The sequence below is a fragment of the Lissotriton vulgaris genome, chromosome 9 (genome assembly GCF_964263255.1).
Source record: "Lissotriton vulgaris chromosome 9, aLisVul1.2, whole genome shotgun sequence".
Classification (NCBI taxonomy): domain Eukaryota; kingdom Metazoa; phylum Chordata; class Amphibia; order Caudata; family Salamandridae; genus Lissotriton; species Lissotriton vulgaris.
Window position 1 is genome coordinate 836,183,499 of NC_141697.1, and position 24,652 is coordinate 836,208,150.

Sequence of the window (24,652 nt, forward strand, 5' to 3'; positions counted from 1 at the left end):
CTATTCTCCCCTGTTAGAGGCAAAAAGTGGCAGTGACAGAAAGAGGATGAAAAGTTAAAGCCCACCATTTGCCCGCCAAATCACTCCGCTACCAACGTCAGCCAGCGGACAAACGCCTCGCTAACACCTCACAAACAAGGTCACACAAAAAAAATTCTCTTACAGCAGCAGCCATTGTATTAACCCGCTGCAGTCTGCGAAAGTCTGTGAAAGCCCTCCGTCATTACTCAGTCTCAATATCTGCAACAACCTATCGCAGGGGAGCACAGAAGGAGGAATCCTGTACTTGCTGCCGAGCCGTAGAGCCGCTAAGGTTGCCGAGCCCTGGGCCATTACCAGTCTATTGAGCGCTCCTACTCCCACATAAGATCTCCGCATCTCACGTCTCACCCGACTTTTCTCCTACGATTCCCTAGTCCCACCGCCTCCCGCCAGCCCCCGACAGCTGCTGGTCGCTGGTCGCCGTGGTTGCCCTGTTGCCTCTGCTTTGCCTCGCCTCAGTTCGGAGGCTTTTGGGGGTATAGGAGATAGTGGGGCGGGCACATAGCAAACGAGCGGGCACATAGCAAGCGAGCAGACAAGCAGGGGGGGGGCGTGTTGACTGTAGTGGGGCCTGGAGAAGAGTTAGGGTGGGTGAGCGGAATAGCCTCACTTGTCTGTAGATCCTGAGGCGTGATGTGTGAAGAGAAGCGGAGAGGGGGAGAGAAGTGGAGGAGGTGAGCAGGAGGCGAGGTGCCAGTGTGATCTGTGGATCTGTGGATATGAGATCAGGCCGTCAACGTGGGGCTCTGCCAAAACAGAAAAAACAACAAAAGCCAGAAGAGCTTAAGGACGCTGCATCCCAAATCAAGCAGGGGCAAGAAAATGACATTGAAGGAGGTCCTGGTGCTTGTGCTCCATTAAGGGATACAACTTTGCATTCAACAGACCCAGTTGAGGTAGCGACATTGGTCTTTAGAAAGGAGCATTTAAATGACCAGGCTCAATTGGTGGTTGCCCCTGCCACTCCCGGACATGACTGTGCGAACTTGCCTCATGTCACCCATGTTACCCAGCCATCTATTAAGAGCTTTTTCCTTAAGTATTAACAAAAGCAGTCTCTAAAACAACAAAGAAAAAACAATAATAATAATATCACTTGTGGTTCTGTTGATATCTGTGATACGCACTCCTTACCTTCCGTACCTTCCGTGCCACTGGGTAAAAAAGGTGCCCACCCATGTGTATTAATGGAGCCTTCACTAGAAATAGATGAGCAAAAGGAGGATGTAGTTTGTCACAATAAGATCACTTCTGTTAAAAGTAAAAAGGGGAATAGTGTTGAAAGTGCAGATATAGCAGGGATCTCATCTGAGTTCAAACTCTCCTTTTCGTCTACCGGTCATATTGGGGTAAAAGCTCAAACTCACAAAGCTCAAATCCATACACATAAATCTGCAGTTTGCCGCACAGAGTCCACTGAAGCCGTCAGTAGTCAGGATGCTTTCTGTAATCAGACTGCTGGAAGGCAAAAAGAGCAAGGGTCAGTCATTGATATCTCCTCAGGTTTTGAACAGAACACAAGTGAGGAGGTTTTTGTATTAGATAGGGCTTTATCATCCGCCTACCTAGTATCTAGCCCAAATGGACATTCTAACAAAAATGGCAATGTAAGACCCCTTAACCTGGATCAGTTAAGTATAACCTTGGAGAATAGTTTCTTCTTGAATAAATCATTATTGTTTCCAGGTGTGGTTAATGCTGAAAGATCCCATTGTGAGTGATCAAAGAAAATTCATCAATATAGACTCAAACGATAGATTGAATTCATTGGATCTTTCTTTGCTAACCAAATTTGACGGGAATTTTCAGGTAAGATCAGGGCAAACAGGGAGAAAACCTAGTCCTGAGGGTGGATTATGGGATAGTCTACTTGATACTATGGACTCCATTACTAATGCCCTTAATTTCCACTCAGACAAATTAGACATGCAGGTGGACATTTTAAATACACTGACATCATATGTAGTTGGAATAGATGAAAAATTACACCATCTCTCTGATTTGATTACCAAAGTACAAAAGGACAAAGAAGATAAACTAATAACCTGTACCTGTGACAAAATTTCAGATCTACCGTCAATTGTTAGTTCTATGGTACAGGAGGTAAAATTGTTGTCTGTTAGAAAGGTTCAATATATCGAAGAGGGTATTAATTGTCTCGGTAAACAAAATGCTATTAATGAACCTACTGATGGTGGGGAGTCTACTATAGACAATTTAGACATTTCACACAACAGCAGAAACAGCGCAATTAAAGATGGTATAAATAAGTCTCATTTGTTGCCTGTTGAAGTGAAATGTAAGAGCTCGGAGGGAATTAAATCGCCAAAAGTTATCATCAAAAATTCTAAAGCGAAAAAGATCCCAGAAATTGGCCACGTCACAGGTGCTAATCCTGGGATCTTATCAAAAAGGGCCAGAAAAAGGTTGAGGAAAAATCATAATAAAATCTTTCATGTAATTGAACTCCCCAGAGAGGAAGATTCCATAAACCCCCAAAATATCAAGGAATTTGAAATAGAGTAAGCACCCACACACCCAAAAAATATCAAAGAACCCGTAAAAAAAGCCCTATTTCCAATATTTAGACTTGTAGAAGTACCTGAAGCTAACTTAAAGAACTAACAAAATGGTAATTCCATTAATAACCTAGCGCAGGGTGAGATCCATGCTAGCATGAGGCCCGAGGTTTCCCAAACCAGAGACCCCAAGCCTGATCCAAAATTTGTTGAATCAGTGAAAAAACATGGCGAACAAACCACCCCCAATTGGGAAAACGTAAACTTAATAAATTCAAATGGCTCGGGAAATAAAACACATGCTGCTCCCTCATGCACTTAGCCAAAAAATCTATTGAGCGGTCCGCCTATCGTCAGCAGGTAGTGGCCGTCTTGAACCCTGACGATGTGAGGTCGGCCTTGGTTGTTTCTAGAGTCAATGATGAAAAAGAAAGCACAGACAGCCGGGTCGAAAAGAGGACAGTAGTATTTTGCCCCCAGTACACCACCAGAGGTCCTTATGATATTCTGAATCGTGGAAATATTCTGAAGTTATTTAATGCAATACCAGATCTGAAGTATGTAACATCGGAAGATCTGGATTCTGTGGAGTTCAAGACCGATTGCAGCAACAAAACATCTGTTACTACTTGGCGAAGTGAGGATATTGCCAGTAAAATAATTTCCAATGTTGACACATTTGATAAATGGGGCATTAAAGTCAGGAATATTTTTAGTACCATTACCCAACTATATTGATTCCTGTTAAATCTCCTTGTAGTATGACTCAAATAAAGAGCAGACAAAAACTAGTGCAGGGTTCACTTGATAGAGTTCTGAAAGGTGCTTCAGGTCCATCAACCGAGCTGAACCTGTTTTGTGGTATTAAGATCAGGACCTGTCAGTCAGGTTCACGAGTATGTGAAGAACTAAGGACCACCCAACCCAATTGAGGATTGGAGTTGGCTTCCTTCAATTCTTTCAAAGGCTAATTCTGCAAAGAATGATTGATGTCGACCTTTCCCTGTAAAAACATTAAATCCTCTGAAATTCTGTTCTTGGAACACTAACGGTTTTAAAACACTTCTTGAGGACTCGAGTGTAATGAGTTTCCTGACTTCCTTTGATATTTTAATTCTACCGGAGACTTGGCTTATGTGTAGCGAACCTGTTATCGGCTATTTTGAATACCTGAATGTGGCAAATCGCGAGGCCTCTATAGGTCATCCTAGTGGAGGCCTCTCTATATGTTTCCCTAAACCTTGATGTAAAACACTTTCAGATAGATCTTCAAGTAAAATGGATACTGTGTGTTAAATTAATTGCCAAACAATCAATAATTTTTCTAAATGTTTACTTGAGTTCAAAGAAAAAGATATGGTCTACACAACTTGTACAGTTATGGGAAACGGTGAAAGTGTTATATTATGACCATTTGGACTCGATGATCATCATTACTGGGGATTTTAACATGCACCTTTTTTCATATAAAAAAGGGATGACACCGTCAAATACTTTATCAGAATGGGCCAAATGTGAGTTAATAAAATTTAATTTAGATATCCTTAAAGACGCTAATAATACACCAACATTCAGCAAAAGTGTTAGTCCTTCCATAATTGATTACAGCATAATTTCGGATAAACTTGTGAAAGCAGTCCAAAGCTATCAGGTTGTACCAACGATTGAGAGCGACCATAACCCTCAAGTTATTACTCTTGCTTTTGCTTTGATTATCTGCCGGAGTTGAGAGTAATTAAAACAGTGCCTTCCGCCTTCAATCTAAAAAGACTTATATGGAATGATAAAATCAAAAAAGATGTCTTAGAAGTGCTGGCCTGTCTAATTGTAGATCTACAAGATGCGATCTCAGAGGGTAATTCTATGGTAGAACTTTGGCCTTGTTTATGTACTGCGCTTTTAGCTAATTTCCCTAACCTATGCTTCAGGTGGTAAGATGTTGATTCCCAGGAATCCATGATGGTTTTCCCATCGCTTACAATACCTTAAAAGTAATCTTAATAAAACAATAAGATCAATATATAGGAAAGCGAACGGATCTTCATACATTGTAGTAGCTCAACAAATTAGAAAATTAAAAAATGTTTATAGGAACGAAATCTGGAAAGCCAAACAAGCACACTATGAAACTATTTGGTCCACATTACATCATGCCTGTAAATCGAAAGATCCGAGGCGTTTTTGGAGTATTATTAGTAATCTAGAAAACGGAAACAATAGAAGCAATAGTGCAAATATTGATGAATCGACTTGGGTAATCTTTTTCAATAATTTTAAAAGTATTAATGTAGGCCCTCAGTGTATTGGTGATAAAACTATTTCTACTCGTAATAACTGCCCAGAGACTATAGAAATATCGGGGCAAGATCTAACACGCACCCAGGATACTGAGTCATGGGCGGTAGATAAAATTAAAAAAGTGATAAACAAGATTCGATCAAACAGTGCACCTGGTCCTAACGGAATGCCAAACGCAATTTTTAAAGCTACTTTAAAAGATTGGCCAGAGGTCCTTACGCTCCTGTTTAATGATGTACTCGGTACAGGTAAAATTCTTACTTCTTGGCAGGGAAGCATCATACAACCAATTTATAAAAGTGGCCCCCAAGAGAACCCAGCAAACTACAGACTAATAGCCTTAACAGATGTTGATGCCAAAATATTTGCAAGCTGCCTTCTAGAGGAATTGGAATCATGGGCTTTAAGAGAAGATCTTATACCAAATTTCAAAACTGGGTTTAGAAAGGGCGAATCCACTTATACAAACTTGGTTTTATTAACTCTTTTAGGCGAAAGAGCTAAATTCAGGAAACAAAAATGATATATATGTTTTATTGACTTAAAAGCTGCCTTTGACTCTGTGCCCCGAGACTTTTTATGGACAAAATTAGCTGATTGGGGGATATCTGACACACTTTTAAAAATGATCAAGTTATTATATTCCGACACTTGGGTCCAGATTTAAGAAGACAATGGTAGACATGCAACCCGTCGCCTTGAAACCAATATAGGCTTGAAACAAGGTTGTGTTTTAGCCCCTTGCCTTTTTAATCTTTTTATGTCTGACCTTCCGGCCCATTTTAAAGACATTAATGCTCATTCACCCTCTGTGATGGGTAAAGAGATCAAATACTTACAATATGCCGATGACACTATTTTATTAAGCCAGACAGATATAGGTCTTAAAAGATTAATAGATTCTTTTAATCTATATGTTGAAGGAAATGGTCTAAAGATAAATACAAAAAAAACAAAAATTATGACCATGGGAAAAGGTAACCTAGGACCTAAATAATGGAATATTAACGGTCTGGTTATTGAGTGTGTACAATCATACAATACTTGGGGATTACATTTGATCATAATTTATCTTTTAGGAAACATTTTAATAATCTTGAAGCTAAAGGATCATCTCTTACATTCGCCTTTAGAAAACTGAGAGACAAATTACTATGCCCAAATTATGATCATTTGTTAAAAGCCATGAAAGCGAAGTCAATTCCCTCTTTGGATTATGGTTCTATTATTTTTCGGGGCAAAGTTACGAAATTACTAGACGATATTGAAATAAGGGCATACAAATCGGTCTTTCGAATCCCTAACCACAATAGCCGGGTGAATGTTAGACTCAAATTTGGATTGAAGAAACGGAGTATAGTCAGACAATCTACATTTTTAAAGTACTTACTGTTTTTATCCAGATCCGAGGAAGGTTCGCTGGCTGAGTTGTGTTGGCTTGAGATCGAAAGAGGGGCCATTCGAAAAGCTGGCAATCCTATCTAGATGATTGTTTACACACCTTTGAATGCCCGAAATTAGTGGATGAAACAAGGAGTAAAATGGTTTACAAAAAAACAATTAATCAATCAGCAGCCCTTTTGTCTTACATAATGGACAAAGATGAACTAAGGGTAAAAAAACATCTTTGGTCAATTGCTAATTCTTTTATTAAACTGTATCCCCAACCTTATTTGCTATTTCATTTAAAACCTCTAATTAGGAACAAATTTATGTTGTAAAGGTTTGGGAGCTACCCAACCAAAAATGGAACCCCAAAATGGGGAAAAAAGTGGCAATCTATTGTCTGTAAATTATGTGGCAAGAATGAAGAAACCTTACAGCATATAGTAACTTTGTGTCCAAAACTGCTTGCAGAACGAAAGATGATTTTAAAGCTGATATTTAGGGAATTGGGAGTAAGAACTTGCAGAACTGCAATTATTGTATGTTTAGGGGGTATTACAGCTACTTTAATTCATCAGTTTGTTAAGTTTATCCTTATAGCTGAAACAAAATTATGTCAGGAAGACATCTGATATGAAAGTTAACTAAAAGGTGAATGACATAATATTTTTAAACATTTTTAGGGACAGCTGGGCTATTTTAAAGCACGTTTTAAGCATAATTTTTACTATTGTTCCACCTTATTTTAATGTTTCCTGGATTATATCTTCTTTATGGATAATATCTATTGCTAGCACTTGGCACTTTAATGTAATCCTCAGTATTACCGGACTAATAGTAACAGTATTTGCTTTTGTAAGTACAAGTCGAGGTACCTGCCCCACTCTCATATGTTACTTTCATACAAAGTTCTCCAAATTTGGCCGGTGGGCAGTGTATTATGCTTATTTTTAATCTAAAATGGTTTTATCATACATCTTTGCTGCTTATGTTGATCAAGATTGCACATTGCACTTTATTCCTTTTGCTGTCAAATTGCCTAATAGAAAACTAATTTTTTCCAACTTGAGCCAATTATGTATGCGTTACTGTCGAACTCATCTCGGATTTAATAATGTGCTGGTTTTGTATTTTTTTCTATCGGTCTGTTTTAACTAGTTTGTAAACTGAATTTGTTTCCAGCTGTTAGTAATGATTTTAATTAATCAACAAATAAAATAAACTTACATTAAAACTGGACTGTTTAGGAAATCGTCCAGTTAAAGTTCTCTCTACAGCGAGTGGAATTAAAGAATGCCAGATAGTGGTATTCACATCTCCCTGCTGGGACATTTCGTTTTCTTGAATCGGCTGAGCTTTTTTCCTCATTCTTTACGGTTATCTCAACCCTTTGGAATTTTTTTTAACTTAAGAAGCAGCAATTAATACTATCAATTTAAAATAATTCCTCTTTCTTTCCCCATCCCCATACTACATGAAGTTTAATCATCCTCCTCCTCCAGTCAAAGTGGTGTTTTTTTGTACTTCATAAAGCTTCATGATGCTCTACCTACTCTCTTCATTGTGCTATTTTTATCAAATCATGTTCAGTGCAAGCTTCCACTTCCATGTTTTTTGGGTCCATCTGGTACATTCTTCTCATTCTAGTTCTTTCAGATCTTTTCTGTCTTTTATATACAGCTCCTTTGTTAACAGGATGTTAGAGGTTGCTTGTTTGTTTCTATTGCCAATTGACTGTATTCCTCTCTCAAGTCCTGACATGTTGACATTTGTGTCTTATTTCTGTACAGATTAAAGAGCCAGCAGAACTGCAGACATTCTTCCAGCATCTTAGCAACAATCTGGAGTCTTTTCCAGAGGATTTCTGCCGGCATAAGATCCTCCCTCAGCTGCTCACAGCTTTTGAGTTTGGTTGTGCTGGGGCGGTCATATTAACCCCTCTATTTAAGGTATTTGCATGGTAAATTTGATTTCTTGGGTTTCTGTGGGAGGCATCGTGAAGGGCAAGTTTACTATTTTGCATCCTTAGTGCTACAATAATATCACTAAATATATTTTAGTTTTATTTTGTTGCATCAATATAGACTGCCTAGAAAGGCAGTTATTTTACTTTTCACCTTTTTTTTTTTTTTACTTTAAATCATTTGTTCTTTTGCAGGTGGGCAAGTTTCTCACTGTTGAAGAATACCAGCAGAAAATCATTCCTGTAATCATCAAAATGTTCTCGTCTACAGACCGAGCCATGAGGATCAGGCTGCTCCAGCAGGTATGTTTTATATGAATGATGGCACCCGTGATCTAAATTTGCTAGATCCACTTTACTTCTAGGGTTCTTGTCTGTACATTTACCTTGTGTACATTCTCCGATGTTTAACTCTTAGCTTCATTCTAACGTGCATACCACATAACCAAGGAAAGTGGGACTAGGTTATTTACAGCAGGGCGGATGAAACACACCCACCAAAATAAGACTATGTCCTGCCTGCCGTTTTAGAGTGTAAACATGGCTATAAACTTTAAATCAGATGGGTATTGTCAAAGAAAATACTGTCTTATGCTTGTGAGTAAATTTCTGGCGCTTACTGGTATCAGCATAAAACATTTAATTAAACAGGAATTTTCATTGGGAGCAATGTTCCATGAAGCTCTCTTGATTACACAAACAATTACATTCTTCTACACTCTCAAAGGAAGATCTGAGATTATTACACAGTCAGTAAGTGACAATTTTTTAGCAGTATTTGTAGCATAAGAAATTAATAGGTGCAGCTCAAGCACTAATTACGTGGTATATTGATTATTATTGGTGCACAGTGAATCGACCGTTACATCAGCATGGCAACAACACATTTTATCTTTCTTTAGATATCAGTTTGTATGTTACGGGTGTGTCATCCTAATGACCATACTACTTTCCAGTAAGGCCTACCTGATCCCATGTCCTAGGTCAGACGCTTGCGTTTCATGAACAGCCCTTCGGTTCAATCACAAGACCTCTTTCTTCCCAATTTCTCACAGTACCATGGTTTTAGCTTCAACCTAAAGTTCTGCTTCATTCTTGCACAATTCTACCTTGCAAGAACGCAAAGCCACTGTTCTGTCCTATTGCCTTCATCCAAATCAAAGTCAAAGTGCAAGTGCTCCCTGTATAAAGTATAATGGTAATTGGTTGTCCATGATTGGTATGTTTGCCTCACTAGTAAAGTCCCTAGTAAAGGGCACTATGTGTGCCAGGGCTGGTAATGCAAATACTACTAGTGGGCCTGCAGCACTATTTCTGCCACCCACACAAGTAGCCTTAAAAAGGAAACTCAGGCCTGCCATTGTAGGGCCTGCGCGCAGTTTGGTAAACTGCCATGTTGTTCCGACAAGTGCACTCAATTGCCAGACCTTACCCTTCCCTTTCTGTGCACCCCAGACACCCCTATGGTAGGTCTAGGGTACCCCCTGGGCAGGGTGCAGTGCATGTGAAAGGTAGGACACGTACGAAGGCGTGTGCCACGTCCTGACAGTGAAATAATCTCCATTTCGTTGTTTTTTTCTTCAATTTTTTTTTACCAGCTTCTGCTGCATATCAACCATATGCTCTCACTAAAATTCCCCTTACAGTCTAGAAGCACCAGACTTTTTTTAATTGCGCCCTTCCCCAAATGCTTGGCACAGTCCATTTTTTTTTTTGGAACAATTCTTTATTGATTTTTTTTTTTTTTTTTTTGCAATTAAATAACCCCCCCCAAGCCCCCCCACCCCCCTCCCAATACAGGCAGCATTCTATACAATACAAATAAATCATCATCTTGAGGTTGTCCCAAATAAGATAGATTTGCATAAGGCGATACAAGAAACAAAAAAAGGAAAAAGAAAAGCAAAAATAAAGAGAATCCAAGGACCTCTCCATTATAGTAATTAAACAGCATTACTAATTCGGTCCCCCTATCCATAATGTGACCGGGTGCCAAATTTCTAGTCCTTTTTTTTTTCTTCTTCAAGCCCTTCCGGCTATAGATAGCTATTTCCAGGCTATATGTAGCTAAAAAGAGTGTCCGCCATTGTTGAAATGTAGGTGGATATTGATTCAGCCAGACGGATGTCAGGGATAAATTCTTAATACCGCCATCAAAATAAATATAAGTCCCTGGAGGGCATTTGGTCTAGTATCCCTATCTACCCCTAGTATTATTTCTGCTGTTGTAATCTCTATGCTAGTCTCTAAGATTCCGGATAGAAAGATAGAAAATCCTCGTTTGATGGTGCCTAAGGTGTGGCATGTGGCCAGCATATGTATTAGATCGGCTTCAGGTGTCGCACATCTAGGGCATAATGTACCTTTGCCTACACTCCATTTGGATATCCTTCTAGGGGTATAGTAAAGTCGGAAAAAAGTTTTGTAAAATTGGGCTTGTAGTTTGGTGGACATTAATATAGAGCTTGACAATTCCAATGCTTTATGCGTTATAATCTCTGAAATACCTAGTTTATTCTGCCAGGTGCGTGTATGTTTATCTAAATCAGGTAGGGCTGCAGCTAAATCTTTATAGATTTCTCCAATTTTAACCCTATCTGTTTTGACCACTGTTTCAATTGCTAAAATTTTCTTGAAGGACACGCTGCCACCCCCCTTCTTTAGAATGAAATCCCTAACTTGCAGGTATTTATAAGAATCACGAGATTCCAACCCGTATTTAATTTTTAAGGATTCGAATGAGCAAAAACCCATGGAATCATACAACGAGCCAAATTGTGAAATTCCAGATCTGACCCATCGCCTCATGCAGGAATCCATAAAGATTTCAGGAAGATTAGTGTTACTTTCTAGCGTAGTATAGTAGGAGAACCTACCAATCCCCAAGAGTTTTCAAACCTGGTTCCAGACGGTATAAATACCTTTAAGTGTTTTAAAGCACACTTTTTTAAAATGACAATCAAATGTTAATTTCCATAGATGGTCACTTGCCTCATTGCCTAGGATAAGTTCCTGTGGAGTTGGAACAGACCGGACTGGATTAGAATCTAGCCTGGGGGTTAAGAGTAAACGACTATATATAAGAATTGTAGCCCACCAATACAATTTAAAGTTAGGCAGCGCTAGACCACCTCTTTTCCTTGAAGGGCAATAAATCTATGGGCTCTGCGTGTTCTTCCATATCCCCAGATAAAACCAGAAAAGATATTGTCTATTTCCTTGAATAGCAATGGGTCAAAGTTTAAACACATTGTACGAAAAAAGTACAAAAATTTAGGGAAAAATACCATTTTAATAAGGTTGCATCTTCTGGTAATTGTTAAATGTAAATTATGCAACCTAGTTAGGTTTTTTTGTCTGTTTCAATAGTGGGTCAAGGTTAAGGGTCACAAAGTTATTTAAGTTTGAGGTGATATTTACACCAAGATATAGTGCGTTACCCACAACCCTTTCATCAGAAAAATTAATTTCATTATTAATTATAATCTGGGTTTTTGTTTGGTTCAGTTTATACCCAGAAATCTCCCCGAACCTTTTCGCTTCTTCCTCCATTACCTTGACTGCCACCCTTGGATCGATTGTAACAATCGCTATGTCGTCTGCGAAAGCTAATGTTTTAGTATCACCGTTGGAGGTCTTCATAGGTTGTATAGATTGGTTCGTTTTTAACTGTTGAAAGACCATCTTGCCCATAGGACAGAATGGGAAGGCGGTGTAATATGTTTTCCAGCCTATCTTCCCAAAGGCATAAGATGAAAAGGCGATGTTTAGTATGCCTGAACTCAATATAATAACGCATCTTTTTATGAAGGTGGTTTTTGCCCTGTGTATTTAGAAGCCACTCATTTAGAAGTGGCTGAGTTTTTGTGCTCTAACATTTCTGTGTGTCTCTGCCTGGCTGTGGATTGACTGTCTGGATTTGAAAGCGATAGGGTTTGGGGAATGTCTTGACCCAGGGGAGGAGGTGAGAGAGCCACAGGCTGACCTGCATCTGGAGTGTAGGGGGAAGAGAAGACCCTAAAGGTGAAGAGGCCTGGGTTGCTGCTATAAAACAACTGTCCCATCTCCTGCTGAGTGATTGAGAATCCAAACTCCCACTAATCAAAGGATGAAAGGTTTCAAATGCAGGGAGGCACCCAGAACTAGTTTGAACAGGGGTCAGTGCCCCCTGAACGCAAAGACTTCAAAGCCATTGAGGGGCTTAACTATGAGAGCTGAAGCCCCTGAACTTTGGAGAATGGCGTTATCAAGTGTGAACAAGACTGGAGCTACTTCGGGGTCAAGAGGACCTTTGCCAAGGAAGAAACAACTGAAGAGATTGAAGGATAGGAGTGACCCTTGCTGTGTGTTCTGGGACTGGCCCCCAGTTTGCTGTTTTAACCAAGGAAAGGCTAAAGGGACTTTGCGGTGTGCTGTGTCCCCTTGCCTGAGCTGGAAGCACGCCGAACTCAGCGCTCTACTAAAGAAGCCATTAGCCGACCCCACCGACCTCAAGAACTACCGCCCCATCTCGCTGCTCCCGTTTCCTGCAAAAGTCATCGAGAAGGCCGTCAACAAGCAGCTGGCCGCCTTCCCCGAGACGAACGGATCCCTCGACCTCTCGCAGTCTGGCTTCCGAGCCAACCACAGCACCGAGACCGCCCTGATCGCAGCCACCGATGACATCCGAGCACTGCTTGACAACGGAGAAACAGCAGCCCTCATCCTCCTAGACCTCTCTGCTGCCTTCGACACTGTCTGCCACCGTACACTAGTGCAGCGACTCAGCAACGTCGGAATCCAGGAGAAGGCACTGGAGTGGATCACCTCCTTCCTCGCCGGAAGAACACAGAGAGTTCGCCTCCCCCCGTTCAGATCTGAAAGCACCGAAGTCATCTGCGGCGTTCCTCAAGGCTCCTCGCTCAGTCCAACCCTCTTCAACGTCTACATGAGCCCCCTCGCAGACATCTCACGCCAGCACAACCTCAACATCATCTCCTACGCCGACGACACCCAGCTGATCCTCTCCCTCACCAATGACCCCGCCACCGCCAGAGCCAACCTTCACGAAGGGATGAAAGAGGTAGCCGAATGGATGAAGAACAGTCGCCTGAAACTGAACTCGGACAAGACCGAAGTCCTCATCCTGGGATCCTCACCCTCCGCCTGGGACGACTCCTGGTGGCCCCCTGCACTAGGCAGCGCACCCAAACCAACAGACCACGCACGCAACCTAGGCTTCATCCTGGACTCCTCCCTCTCCATGACCAGACAAGTCAACGCCGTATCCTCGTCGTGCTTCAACATACTGCGCATGCTACGTAAGATCTTCCAGTGGATCCCCACCGAGACCAGGAAGACGGTCACCCAGGCCCTCGTCACCAGCCGTCTGGACTACGGCAACTCCCTCTACGCAGGAACCACCGCCAAACTCCAGAAGAGACTTCAGCGGATCCAGAACGCCTCAGCACGACTCATCCTGGACATCCCCCGTCGCAGCCACATCTCCGAACACCTGAGAGACCTGCACTGGCTCCCGGTCAACAAGAGAATCACCTTCCGTCTCCTCACCCACGCTCACAAAGCCCTACACAACCAAGGACCAGGATACCTCAACAGCCGCCTCAACTTCTACGCTCCCAAACGCCAGCTTCGATCGATCGGCCACGCCCTCGCCGCCGTCCCCCGCATCCGAAGAGCCACCACTGGGGGACGGTCCTTCTCCTACCTCGCCGCCAAGACATGGAACTCCCTCCCGACCCACCTCCGCCTGACCCAGGACCACCTCGCCTTCAGGAAGCAGCTCAAGACCTGGCTGTTCGGGCAGTGGCGGATCCCCCTCCCCGAGCGCCTTGAGACCCTCTGGGTGAGTAGTGCGCTATATAAATGCTTTGATTGATTGATTGACTTTGATGTGTGCTGTGTCCTGAACTAACTTATCCCCAAGGGCCAGAGATGAGCTGGCTCCCTATTTAGGAAACACAGGAACACAAACGTTTCCATGAGAGTCTCAGCGGCGCTGTGGATGCGTGCGTGTTGCAGCCTGAGACCCTCGTAGGCACCTGGAGTCCAAGCAAGGATCAGCGACGCGGTGTGCTTTGTGCAGCCTGACCCCTTTGTGAGGATTGTCCAGTGATCTTGTGCACTGGAATCTAAGTGAATCTCATCAACGTTGTGTGCGTGCGTGTGTGTTGTGCACCGCGAGACCTCTATGAGGATTTGCCTTGTTATCCGGTGCACCAGAGTTGAAGTGAGTCTCTGCGACGCTGTGCACATGATCTTCGTGCAGCCTGAGGCCTATGTGTGGAGTGCCCAGTGATCGTGCACCCGAAGCTTAAGGAAGACTCAGCGACACTGTGTGTGTGTGCTCTGTGGCAGCCTGAGATCTTCGTCACTATAGCGGCCCGGACCGGCAGTCCCAGAGGAGCTGAGTGGCCGGCCTGAGCCTGCCGTTGCCAATTGACAAAGTTACATTGGAGGCCCAGCCGCTGGATGAGGAGAGGAGAGGAGAGTGAGTTTGCGCCCCACAGGTAACCTGTGTGGACTCCTGGCTCGGAGGAAGACGCTCTAGGCCTCTCTCGTGTCGGCAGCGCGAGCCTCTGCTTCGGCTCTTATCGTGGCCCGTATTGCCAAGGGAGTGGCGGTACAAAGGCCGGAGTGCGGAGCTGCACTTTTTGATTACATTGTACCTGTATTGGGGGCAACTGTTGAGAGGCTGACTCCAGGTCAGAAGGAGAGGCGGCAAGACTGCCTAAGGCACTGTGATCGGTGCCTGAGTGTATTACTAATTTATTTATCTAAAGAGTTTTATATTCCATATCTGCATAACAGAGTACCTGACTGTCGTATTACTCATTGCATTATTCCTGCACAACAAACTACCTGATTAGTGTATGACACATGGCATTTTATCTGCATACCGAACTACCTGATTGTCGTATGACGCATTAAATTGTTTCTGCATAACAAACTACCTCATTAGCTTATTGCGCATTGCATTATTCCTGCATAACAAATTACCTGATTAGTATATTACGCATTTCCTTATTTAAGCATAACGACATACCGGTGGTTGTATTACGCATTGCATTATTTTACTTTGCACAGTGCTTAATTGTTGCGTTACACATTGCATTGAGTGTCTGATTACTGTGTTACGCCTTTACAGTAATTTTACATTTCAAAAGTGCCTGATTCTAGCATTACGAACTATATAACATGATATTAGAATTACAGGAGAATGTTTAGAAGTGTTCATTAATACCGCCGGAACATACAAGGGCTGACTGGCCTAACAACCTCATATGTTGGATTTATATTGTGTGGTCTTATTGTATATCTTTTTATATAAAGTTTATACTCTTTTCCATAAAACTCGTGTGGAGTCTATTTGTGGTGTCATCATTGGGTAGTTGTGAGCGTGGTTTCAAATAATTTACACATTTACCTTGAAGATAAGCCTGGCTGCTCGTGCCAAGCTACCAAGGGGGTGAGCGGGGCTATCTAAGAAGATGACCTTCCTTTCCCTGACGTTGGAACGCGGCTCCCTACTTGGCCTAAGGTACCTACCTCTTCCAACCAGGGATCCTGGGTCTAACAGTGGTCAGGCTGCTCGGGTGCTGTTAAGTCAATAACATCACTGCAGGGTTGGCAGGCTCCTTCCCTCTCTCAGCAGCAGGTTGGAATTTTGACAATGCAGGTCAAAGGATAAGCTTCTTACAGCAGGACAAGACTCTAGATGATATCCTGTTACCTTTGGGAACCATGGTTTCAGGCAGACATCAGGTCCGATTGCTGAGGAGTTCTCTAAGTACTATTTGGAGGACTCCTTTACTTGGTTGAAGAGAAATTGGAACTGGAACAAGTGGGTCTGTGGCTCCCTCTTTTATATGCCAAAAAGGGATGTGAATTCTCTATCTGTAATTTCAGTACCGGCTAGGAGTGGTTCCTATATTAAGAGTCCATTCCTAGCTGTTCCCCATACACAGCACTTGTGCGGAACGATGCTCCCAACAGCAGAGTAATCTCCAGCCTGAAGCACTCACAACATAGTTTCAAGAAGGGAGGGGTGAGATTTCTGCACTTAGTTACCAACAGCCACACTGTGCAGTGATCAGGGAAGAGAAAAAAAAGGCCATTTTCAAGTAAAGGACCCTTCTCACTCTGAACAACAAAAACATCAATCCTGCCCTTTACCTCTACCACCTATCAAATGTCAAAATTACAGCATCAGTATAAAAGGTAGAGAGTAACCCTTTAACCAAAAGGGAACTGGGTAAGTCACAGTAGTTAAACAAAAATGTTCCCTTGGCGTAATTCTTTTAATGCTCAAGTCTATCAAATGAGCTATCTCCCTCACAATCGCTATTATTAAGTGTGCATATATTCAGCAATTATCACGTTCACACTTTAGAACCTTTTTGCTACACGCCCAGTCGAAAGTAGAACCACAAAAGCACTATGTGCTTGCAAATTTTAACCTGACAATGTTAATTGCGTTTACATTCTTCTTTATTAAAAACATATAAACATTTTATCCTTAGTACATAAAAAACAATCAATGTCGAAGTAATCTTTCTTGCACAGTCCTACAATGATGTAACACTATCACCATCAAAAACAATCTCCAATATACATTTAAAATACCACACATTTTTTGATGTTGTCAAAAACACATTCTTGTATGCATGTCCAATACAAAACCCAGAAAGGATTTTTCTTATATGTCGACATGTTTCGGTGGATCTTGCTTTTTATGCACCACCTTCCTAAGGACAATTTTAAAAAACACACAATACTCTGTAAATAAAAATTAAAAATACATAGTCACTAATACATAGTCACTTGTGTAACATCATTATTACATCAATTTATAATTTCTCACGCTTTATTTACATTGTCAAGGCCAAATGCCCCTAATTACTGTTTGTAGTCCTGCTTTTACATGACCCCAGTGATTTTCTGTATCCTCATTCATACCCCTACATTTGTGTAACTATTTGTGTTATCGATAAACATTATGCATGATCATATTCATTTTTAGGTCTCGCTGGCGATGCAGGTCGAAGCCCTGCTGTCGCAAAAGAGACCTATTGTCGGCGGTTCTGCTTACAAGGACTAAAAGAGAAGACAAGAGACTGGCACGCGCAGATCAGGTCGCGCACACGGTCACCATCTCCTGTCTCCCTTTTAGCTCTTTGTAAGCAGACACATATACACACACACAAGCGCACATGCACGCACACATAGACACCCCCCCCACCCCCCACCCCCGCGCGCACATACACACACACACACACACACACGTGCACCCCCCCCACCACACTCACCGGGCTCTTTCAGCGTGTTCCGTGTCCCTCTCTCCCTTGGCAGCCAGTGGGTCAGTCTCTGCATGGGAGCTCCGCAGCGCTGGTCTTCACCCGGGCCCCCTCCTGGGACCCGGGACTTCAGCTGCCGGACTTGGTTCTCCATAACAAAGAGCGTGCATGCGCATGCAGCCCCTGCCCTCTCACTCTCAGCCCGGGCTGCTTTCGGTTTCGCTGTCTTCCGTGTTCGCTGGCAGCCTGTTCCTCCTTCCCAAGTCCCACACTGGACAAAAAGTGTGCACTCCTCATCTGCCAAGACTGCACCCTCTCTTTTGGAGCACTGCCGGAAGGTCAGAACGTTGCATGGGATGCTTGGATGTGACGTGCACAGTTGTAGTGTAGTTCCTATTTTCCCAAAAGGCTCTGCGCATTGGAATAACAAACGATAGTTTAGACGTAGGACTGAGGTCGACTAGGTCTCTATTGAATATGTTAGACTTAATTTAGGTTTGCCAGCTAGCTCAGAGGTCACTAGAAACTTTCTTGAATGAACAGGGAGGAGTGAACTTCCCTGATTAGACAAGAAGGGATTCAGCTTCTGACAACCGCATAAACATGTTGATTAATCAAAAAGAGACTAGCTAGGTTTAGGAGGGGGTTTGACTAGATTTTTAGTTTTTAAATCTAAGTGACTCAGTCTTGTTTTGTCAAGGGATGGTGGCACCTGATGGGTGTCCTTATAAAGCCCTCACCCACCAACCTAGTTGGTGGCATGCTTCATCATCGGGCCCACCCAGTGACACCTAGCGTGTCCCGGGTGTGCTACGACGCCTGGTTACAGCGGAGCAGGTATGTCACTGTGTGTGCGGTGAAGGGTGATAGGTTGTGAATTTAAAACGGCTTGGCGGGGGTCCCAGTACCCGAAGGGTGAAGATACTTTAATACCTGGGCCTCCGTCAGCGGTTAAAAATAAGGCTGTGGGACGTTAGAGGCGAGTTACGACCTCCCACGTCCTTTGGAGTGTCAACATGTTTCAGCCAGTGCCTTATGGATATGCTGGCTTTCTTCAGGACAGATAAAATGGTGTGTGCAATTAAAACTAGTGGGTGTGTGAAGCAGACTATGTGTCTGCACGCCCTAAAGTGTATCTATGTGTGAGAGGGGGGATTCCCTTCTCAAGAACACGCTAGTTTTAAGTTGTTTTCTCTTCAAGGTTATTGAAGTGGCAACCGGTTCTGCGAAGGAGGCACAGCAGGTCCAGAGCAGGCACTGGCCAGAAATCCTGACCAACCCCTTGCCACTTCAATAACCTTGAAGAGAAAACAACTTAAAACTAGCGTGTTCTTGAGAAGGGATTGCTGTTATGTTCACTGATGACAGTTCTCGTTTTTCAATGTGTGATGATCTGTGTGGTTTCAGGACCAAGTTGATGTTCTGACTTGCTGTGTCTATTGTACTCTATTTTCCATCAATAAATCTACCCAAACTTAGAACTAAGATGAGCCATAGAAGGAGGGAAAGTACACCTAACACAATCCATAGTTTAATCCATTGAGAAGTTAGATATGTTTATTTGAGCTGAAAAAAAGAGTTCTGTGATTTTTTTCTTTGAATGTTTTTGTTTCTGGCTTGTCTCCATGTTCACTTGGATCATTGTAAAAATCATCAAAGTTGATAAAGTAGCCAGATGCAGTTCTGTCAATTGGTGGGATTGCTTCCGGATTTCCATTGATCTTTGCATTTTCTTTTGTTACTTTTGTATAGTTCGATGCTACATCGTCGTAGACTGGTTTTTCTTGTTGGATTGTTGCAATTTGGGTTTCAAGAGGCACAAGTTCCATGGCTTTGTTGCATAGTCCTTTTTTAATTACTGCAGGTTTGTCAAATGTGATTAGTCTCTCAGTTTGAACCTCTTGGATTGTAGCAAGATTTTGTCTTCTGCTACTTCTTGGGAGTCCACTGGGCCTACTACTTATTATTGGCCACATGGTTGTGGTTTCACCAGGTCGATTGATACAACTCGGTTCTCCTTTTTACCAGCAAGGGGCGGTAGTACAACTGATCTTGTTCCGCTGATAGCTAAAACAGGTACTGCTTTTCTGTAAGAAGGCCCAAATTCCTTCTTTACCGCGATCTTTTCTCTGACCAGATCCCCAATCTTTGGTATCCAGACAGGTCTTGCTGGGACAGGTAGGTTTTCTTCAGTGTTAGTTGGCTTTAATTTTTAATTACTCAGACTTTTCCTTGTTTCATTTAAGTCCTGTAAAACAACCAAACGATCTTTGATATCAAAAGCTTTTTGTTGCACCACTGAAGTTTGACAATCTAAATCCTGAATAATCATTCTAGTACCAAATAAAAGTTCATACGGGCTGATACCTCCTAGAGAATTTCTTGGCATATTATTAAGACTACGTTGGACACTTATTAGATGTTTGACCCACCCGTCACCTGAACCTAATACCCTCGCTGTTATAGATTGCTTTATGTCCCAGTTTTTTCTCTCCACTACCGCATTTCCCTCGGGATGGAATGGACTAGAATACCGCAATGCAATGCCCATGCTGGCCATGGCCTCCTTGTAAGCCCGAGAGCTAAACGCAGGACCCTGGTCAGAATGTAGCATGCCAATTGCGCCCTTGGGCAGCAACCGCGCTCTAGAAATCTATTTCTAATTCTAATTCTAATGTGCCGATAAAGACTCGCAAATCTTTTATAACAGTTCTTGGCGTCAGCCGAGCGCTTGGGGTCTCATCTAAATGAATCTGGTCTTAATATTTATGGAACTGCATTTTTCCGACTGGATGTCTGCGCATAGATAGCCTGATGCTGTCTAATAGTGGTGTCTGGGCTGGTGTCTGGTCCGGTTCACAACTGCGATCTATGTTGCAGTCCTCACAATTTATTGCAAATTGATAAAGTTCTACGCTCATCCCCGGCCACCAGTATTGAGATTGTAATTCTATTAGAGATTTCAGGATCTCTTGGTGCCTCAGACCCAATCCCATGTGTGCTTCTTGTATCAATAAGATCCTCCGGTTCGTGTTTGGAATTACTCTATCCCCACTCCAGGGATTTGAGCAAACGGAACGGAGTTCGCATCAATTATGTATGTATTATCGAGTGGGTAATTTAGAGGTAACGCCGCATAATTGCCTTCCATTGAGGTTTTAACTGCAAGAAGCGTTTCGCCATCTATTTGTTTTTTTCGTCCGATTTTTTGTAGCTACGGAAGCAGAGAGATCAGCCGCCGATGTGGCTTTATCAGCCAATGAATTCCCTGCAACGTGAACGTCATCAGGTTGAAAACTCTGCGTATGTATCACGTGAGTCTTTTGTAGTTCTTTGTGGAAAAGAACTACCTGTTCCCATAGTTTTTTAGGTCTCGTGGCTTTGAACTGCACGAAGCGCGGTCTCGCTAGAGACCTATTGTTAGGGATTCTTCTTTCCAGGAGAGGGGACAGGAGCTGGCCGCGCGCTCGGAATTGAGCGGGTCACGCGCACGCGAACGCACTCGCTGTGGCCAGCTCCTGTCTCCTCTCCTGGAAAGCTCCAACACGACACACGCATGCGCATACACAGAGACACGCACACGAGCGCCCATGCACGCACGCACGCACACATACATACAGAGAACCCTTCCCAACCCCGCCGTCGCACACATACACACACGCAGACACACACGCGCACACATCCCCCTCACACCCCACTCACCAGGTTCTTCTCGCGTGTCCCTCAGCAGCCAGCGGGTCATTCTGGGCAACAGGCGGGGGCCGCGGGGCTCTCCACGAGCACAGGAGCCCCGCTAGCTGAGATGCAAATCTTCCGGCGGGCACAGGAGCGCGGCGGGGTAGGCTCCTGTCTGCTTCCTGTATTTGTCCGGCCCCACCCCCGTCCCAACAAAGGTTGCCTGGCTTCCTGTTGAAGCCGGGCTGCGGCGGTAAGTTTGCTTGTTGTTTGTTTCTTGTTTTTAATGTTGCAGTTACACATTTGTTGCAAAATGAGGTACTGCTGCCGCTAAACTTACAGGCTGTCATCACCTATTTTTATTTTGTTTAACTGGCGACATCTTAAAGCTGTTGCATGTGTGAAAAGAGTGGATCTAAACAAATTGTTTCCCTGATGCCATGCGTTCGTAGCTTTTCTTGTTTATGGTAAATATATGACAAACCTTTTCCTTGACAAGGAGCATTTGCAATGAGAGCTGCTCTAATATTTGTAAAATTAAAGCAACGCTGCATTAATGGTTTTTGATTAAACGGATGACCCCCCACGTTCGTATTTTTCAGGGAGCTAACATTAATAGGACACCCCATCTTAAAACTGAGAGGGAGATTCCTAAATGGCTACCTGCACTCACTTAGATGAATATATATAATACACGTAGCATTGGAGAGATGAGATCTGTCGACGTGACAAATGCGTTTTAGGCAGCCTTATATACAGTTTTTGTAATATTAAGTTTGTTTGAAGCAAACGCAGTTTAGATCTGTAATTACAAGTTTGTGAATCCTGGAACATTTGCCAGAGATCACTAATGGGAACTTTTCATACATACCAGTGTTACACTGTTAATGATTATATCATGGCCTTGTTCGTAACTTTGCAAATATAGCGATCATCCAGCAAAATATAGTATACAAACAATGCTAACACTTTTTGTAACATGACTGTTTGTGTATTATTTGAAAAACAATAAAACCGATTTAAGCAGTAACAGGTTTGCCATAGGAGCTGGGGGCAATACCCACCCATGAAGTATTTCCTGGCAAGCTCAATAGTTAATATCGTTTATTAGCAAAAATGCAAAGGGCCTAATAACAGATCTTGAGTGTAATACAACCAGGGTAGAGAGATAAGCATAAAGGAATACATAAGTAACACTTTTGGTAAAATAGTCTTGTTGTAGGCCCCAGAAGTGCATAATCAGAGCTGTGTGAATAATAACTGCGTCAGCCCCGTGCGTGAGGTGCATCATCAGAGCTGTGTGAATAATAACTGCGTCAGCCCCGTGCGTGAGGTGCATCATCAAAGCTGTGTGAATAATAACAGCTGTGAGCCCGTGCGTGAGGTGCATTATCATAGCTGTGTGAATAATAACTGTCAGCCCCGTGCCTGAGGTGCATCATCAGAGCTGTGTGAATAATAACAGCTGTGAGCCTGTGCTTGAGGTGCATCACTTATTTGCCTCTCTTTCGAGTTTCAAGGGAGGCTCAGAAATATAGGCACTTTCAGGAGGCGTCAGCCCCGTGCGTGAGATGCATCATCAGAGCTGTGTGAATAATAACTGCGTCGGCCCCGTGCGTGAGGTGCATCATCAGAGCTGTGTTAATAATAACAGCTGTGAGCCCGTGCCTGAGGTGCATCATCAGAGCTGTGTGAATAATAACTGCGTCAGCCCCGTGCATGATGTGCATCATCCACATTGCTCAGGTCATCCAAATTCCTGCACTCTCTACCACACTGCTTTCACGAACAGCATACTCTTGCACACACTCTCACTGCTCACCAATTCAAAGTTTGCTAATAATGTTATGCAACGCATTGTCATACACAATGCCAAAAACTCAAACTTTAATGCTGCGAGACCTATTGCATTGTAAATGATTGTTATGCTTTATTGTGGCACTTGTCATCTTTGTAACCGTTTTTTATCCAGGTTTGCATGGAATTATTGTAAAATCGGACGCAGTAATGCGAATCGCACACTATTAGTGTCGGGAATTCACGATCGGCATTTTCAAAGCCATCTTTAGAGATCTTATTTCAGCTCGCTGAGCTGAACAGTTTCTGAGTGATTCAGTTTTAGTGACCATCGGTCTGAATTTACCTAAGCGCCAGCGACCTTTAACAATCGCGCATGCTGCATTGTAAATCTGTTTTTCCACAACGTAGTGTTGTGCAAATCTGTCCGTGTAGATAACACAGGTGTACTGTTCGAGAGGCAGAATTTCGATCGGCAGAGGGTATTCATGTTCGTATTCCAGATTTTCTAGTTTTTTCATTTTCGGATCAAAATAGTGTGTCTAGTCTTCTGCAGCAAGACAATTTTCCCATTGTATTTTGGATCTAATGCCACAGCATTTAGATTGTGTGGGCCTGTTAATGCCTCAATGGTTGATTCTGCTGTTAAAACAGATATCCTCTTGCCTTGAGCTAGGGCTCTTTCTTTTGCTACAGAAGTTTAAACCGCTGTCAGAATTTTTTCTGTAGAACTGAATTTCATTTCAGCTTGTGTGTACAAATGTGATTTGTAAGCTATTGGTACTGTTTCTCCCTCATTAGAGGTCAGGTATGTGAATCCGCATCTTCCTGGGATGACTCAGATTACAAGGTTGCGCTCATTTGTGCGTGTTTGCAGTTTTGTTTTAGTTAACATATCTGTCTGTAATGATCTTAATATCTGTGTGTTTTTGAGTCCAATTAATTGGTTTAAAATCAGGTTTTATTAGTTCGTAGAGCGGTTTAACCCTCTCTGCATAATTTGTAATGTATGTTATTCCGAAATTCAGGAAACTCATTATGGATTGTAAGTTCTTCAGCGTTTTTGGAGCCTGGAGTACAGCACATTTCTCTAAGAAGTTGTCTGCTACGCTTTTGCCTACACTGGATAATTCATATACTAAAAATAGGACAGTTAGATGGGCAATTCGTGATTTTTTAAAGTTAAATTTGTACCCTTTAGCTGCGAACCCAAGTATTATGGTGTTCACTCTTTTCAAGTGAGTCTCCAGGTCATAGTCTGTAAGATAGATGTCATTGACATAGGATAATGCCTCATCATCATACATTTGTAGTAATTCTGTTACCCTGGCTGAAAATAATCCTGGGCTGTTCTTGAGTCCCTGTGGGAGACGACAAAATTGTTTTTGGGTCCACATGCTGGAGAAAGCGGTTAAATATCTGCTGTTGTTTTATATTTTTTGCGCACGATGTTATTCATTAGTGCTGCTGTCAGAAGCAGTACCTGAATTGTGGCTCTGCAGGAACGATTCAGCAAAGGAGATGAGATGCTAGCTCCCAATTCCCCTACACCCCAGGACCCAGTCTAGGACACTGAGATACGGGGGAAAGGGGAATGGGACGACAAACAAGAGAGACTGCCCACACACTGAAGTCTTCGGAATTCTTCTGGTAGTAGACTTCCTGTAAAGCAAGGC

The 24,652-nt window shown here is 42.8% G+C and overlaps 1 protein-coding gene across 1 annotated transcript in view; it reads left to right on the plus strand.

Moving 5' to 3' along the window:
* SCYL1 (SCY1 like pseudokinase 1) overlaps window positions 1–24,652 on the plus strand; it is a 1,168,528-nt gene that overhangs the window by 448,015 nt on the left and 695,861 nt on the right. The window contains exons 7-8 of the mRNA XM_086938572.1: window positions 8,036–8,194; window positions 8,404–8,511. Of these exons, the coding sequence (XP_086794698.1) occupies window positions 8,036–8,194; window positions 8,404–8,511 (267 nt within the window). The remainder of the gene's footprint in view (window positions 1–8,035; window positions 8,195–8,403; window positions 8,512–24,652) is intronic.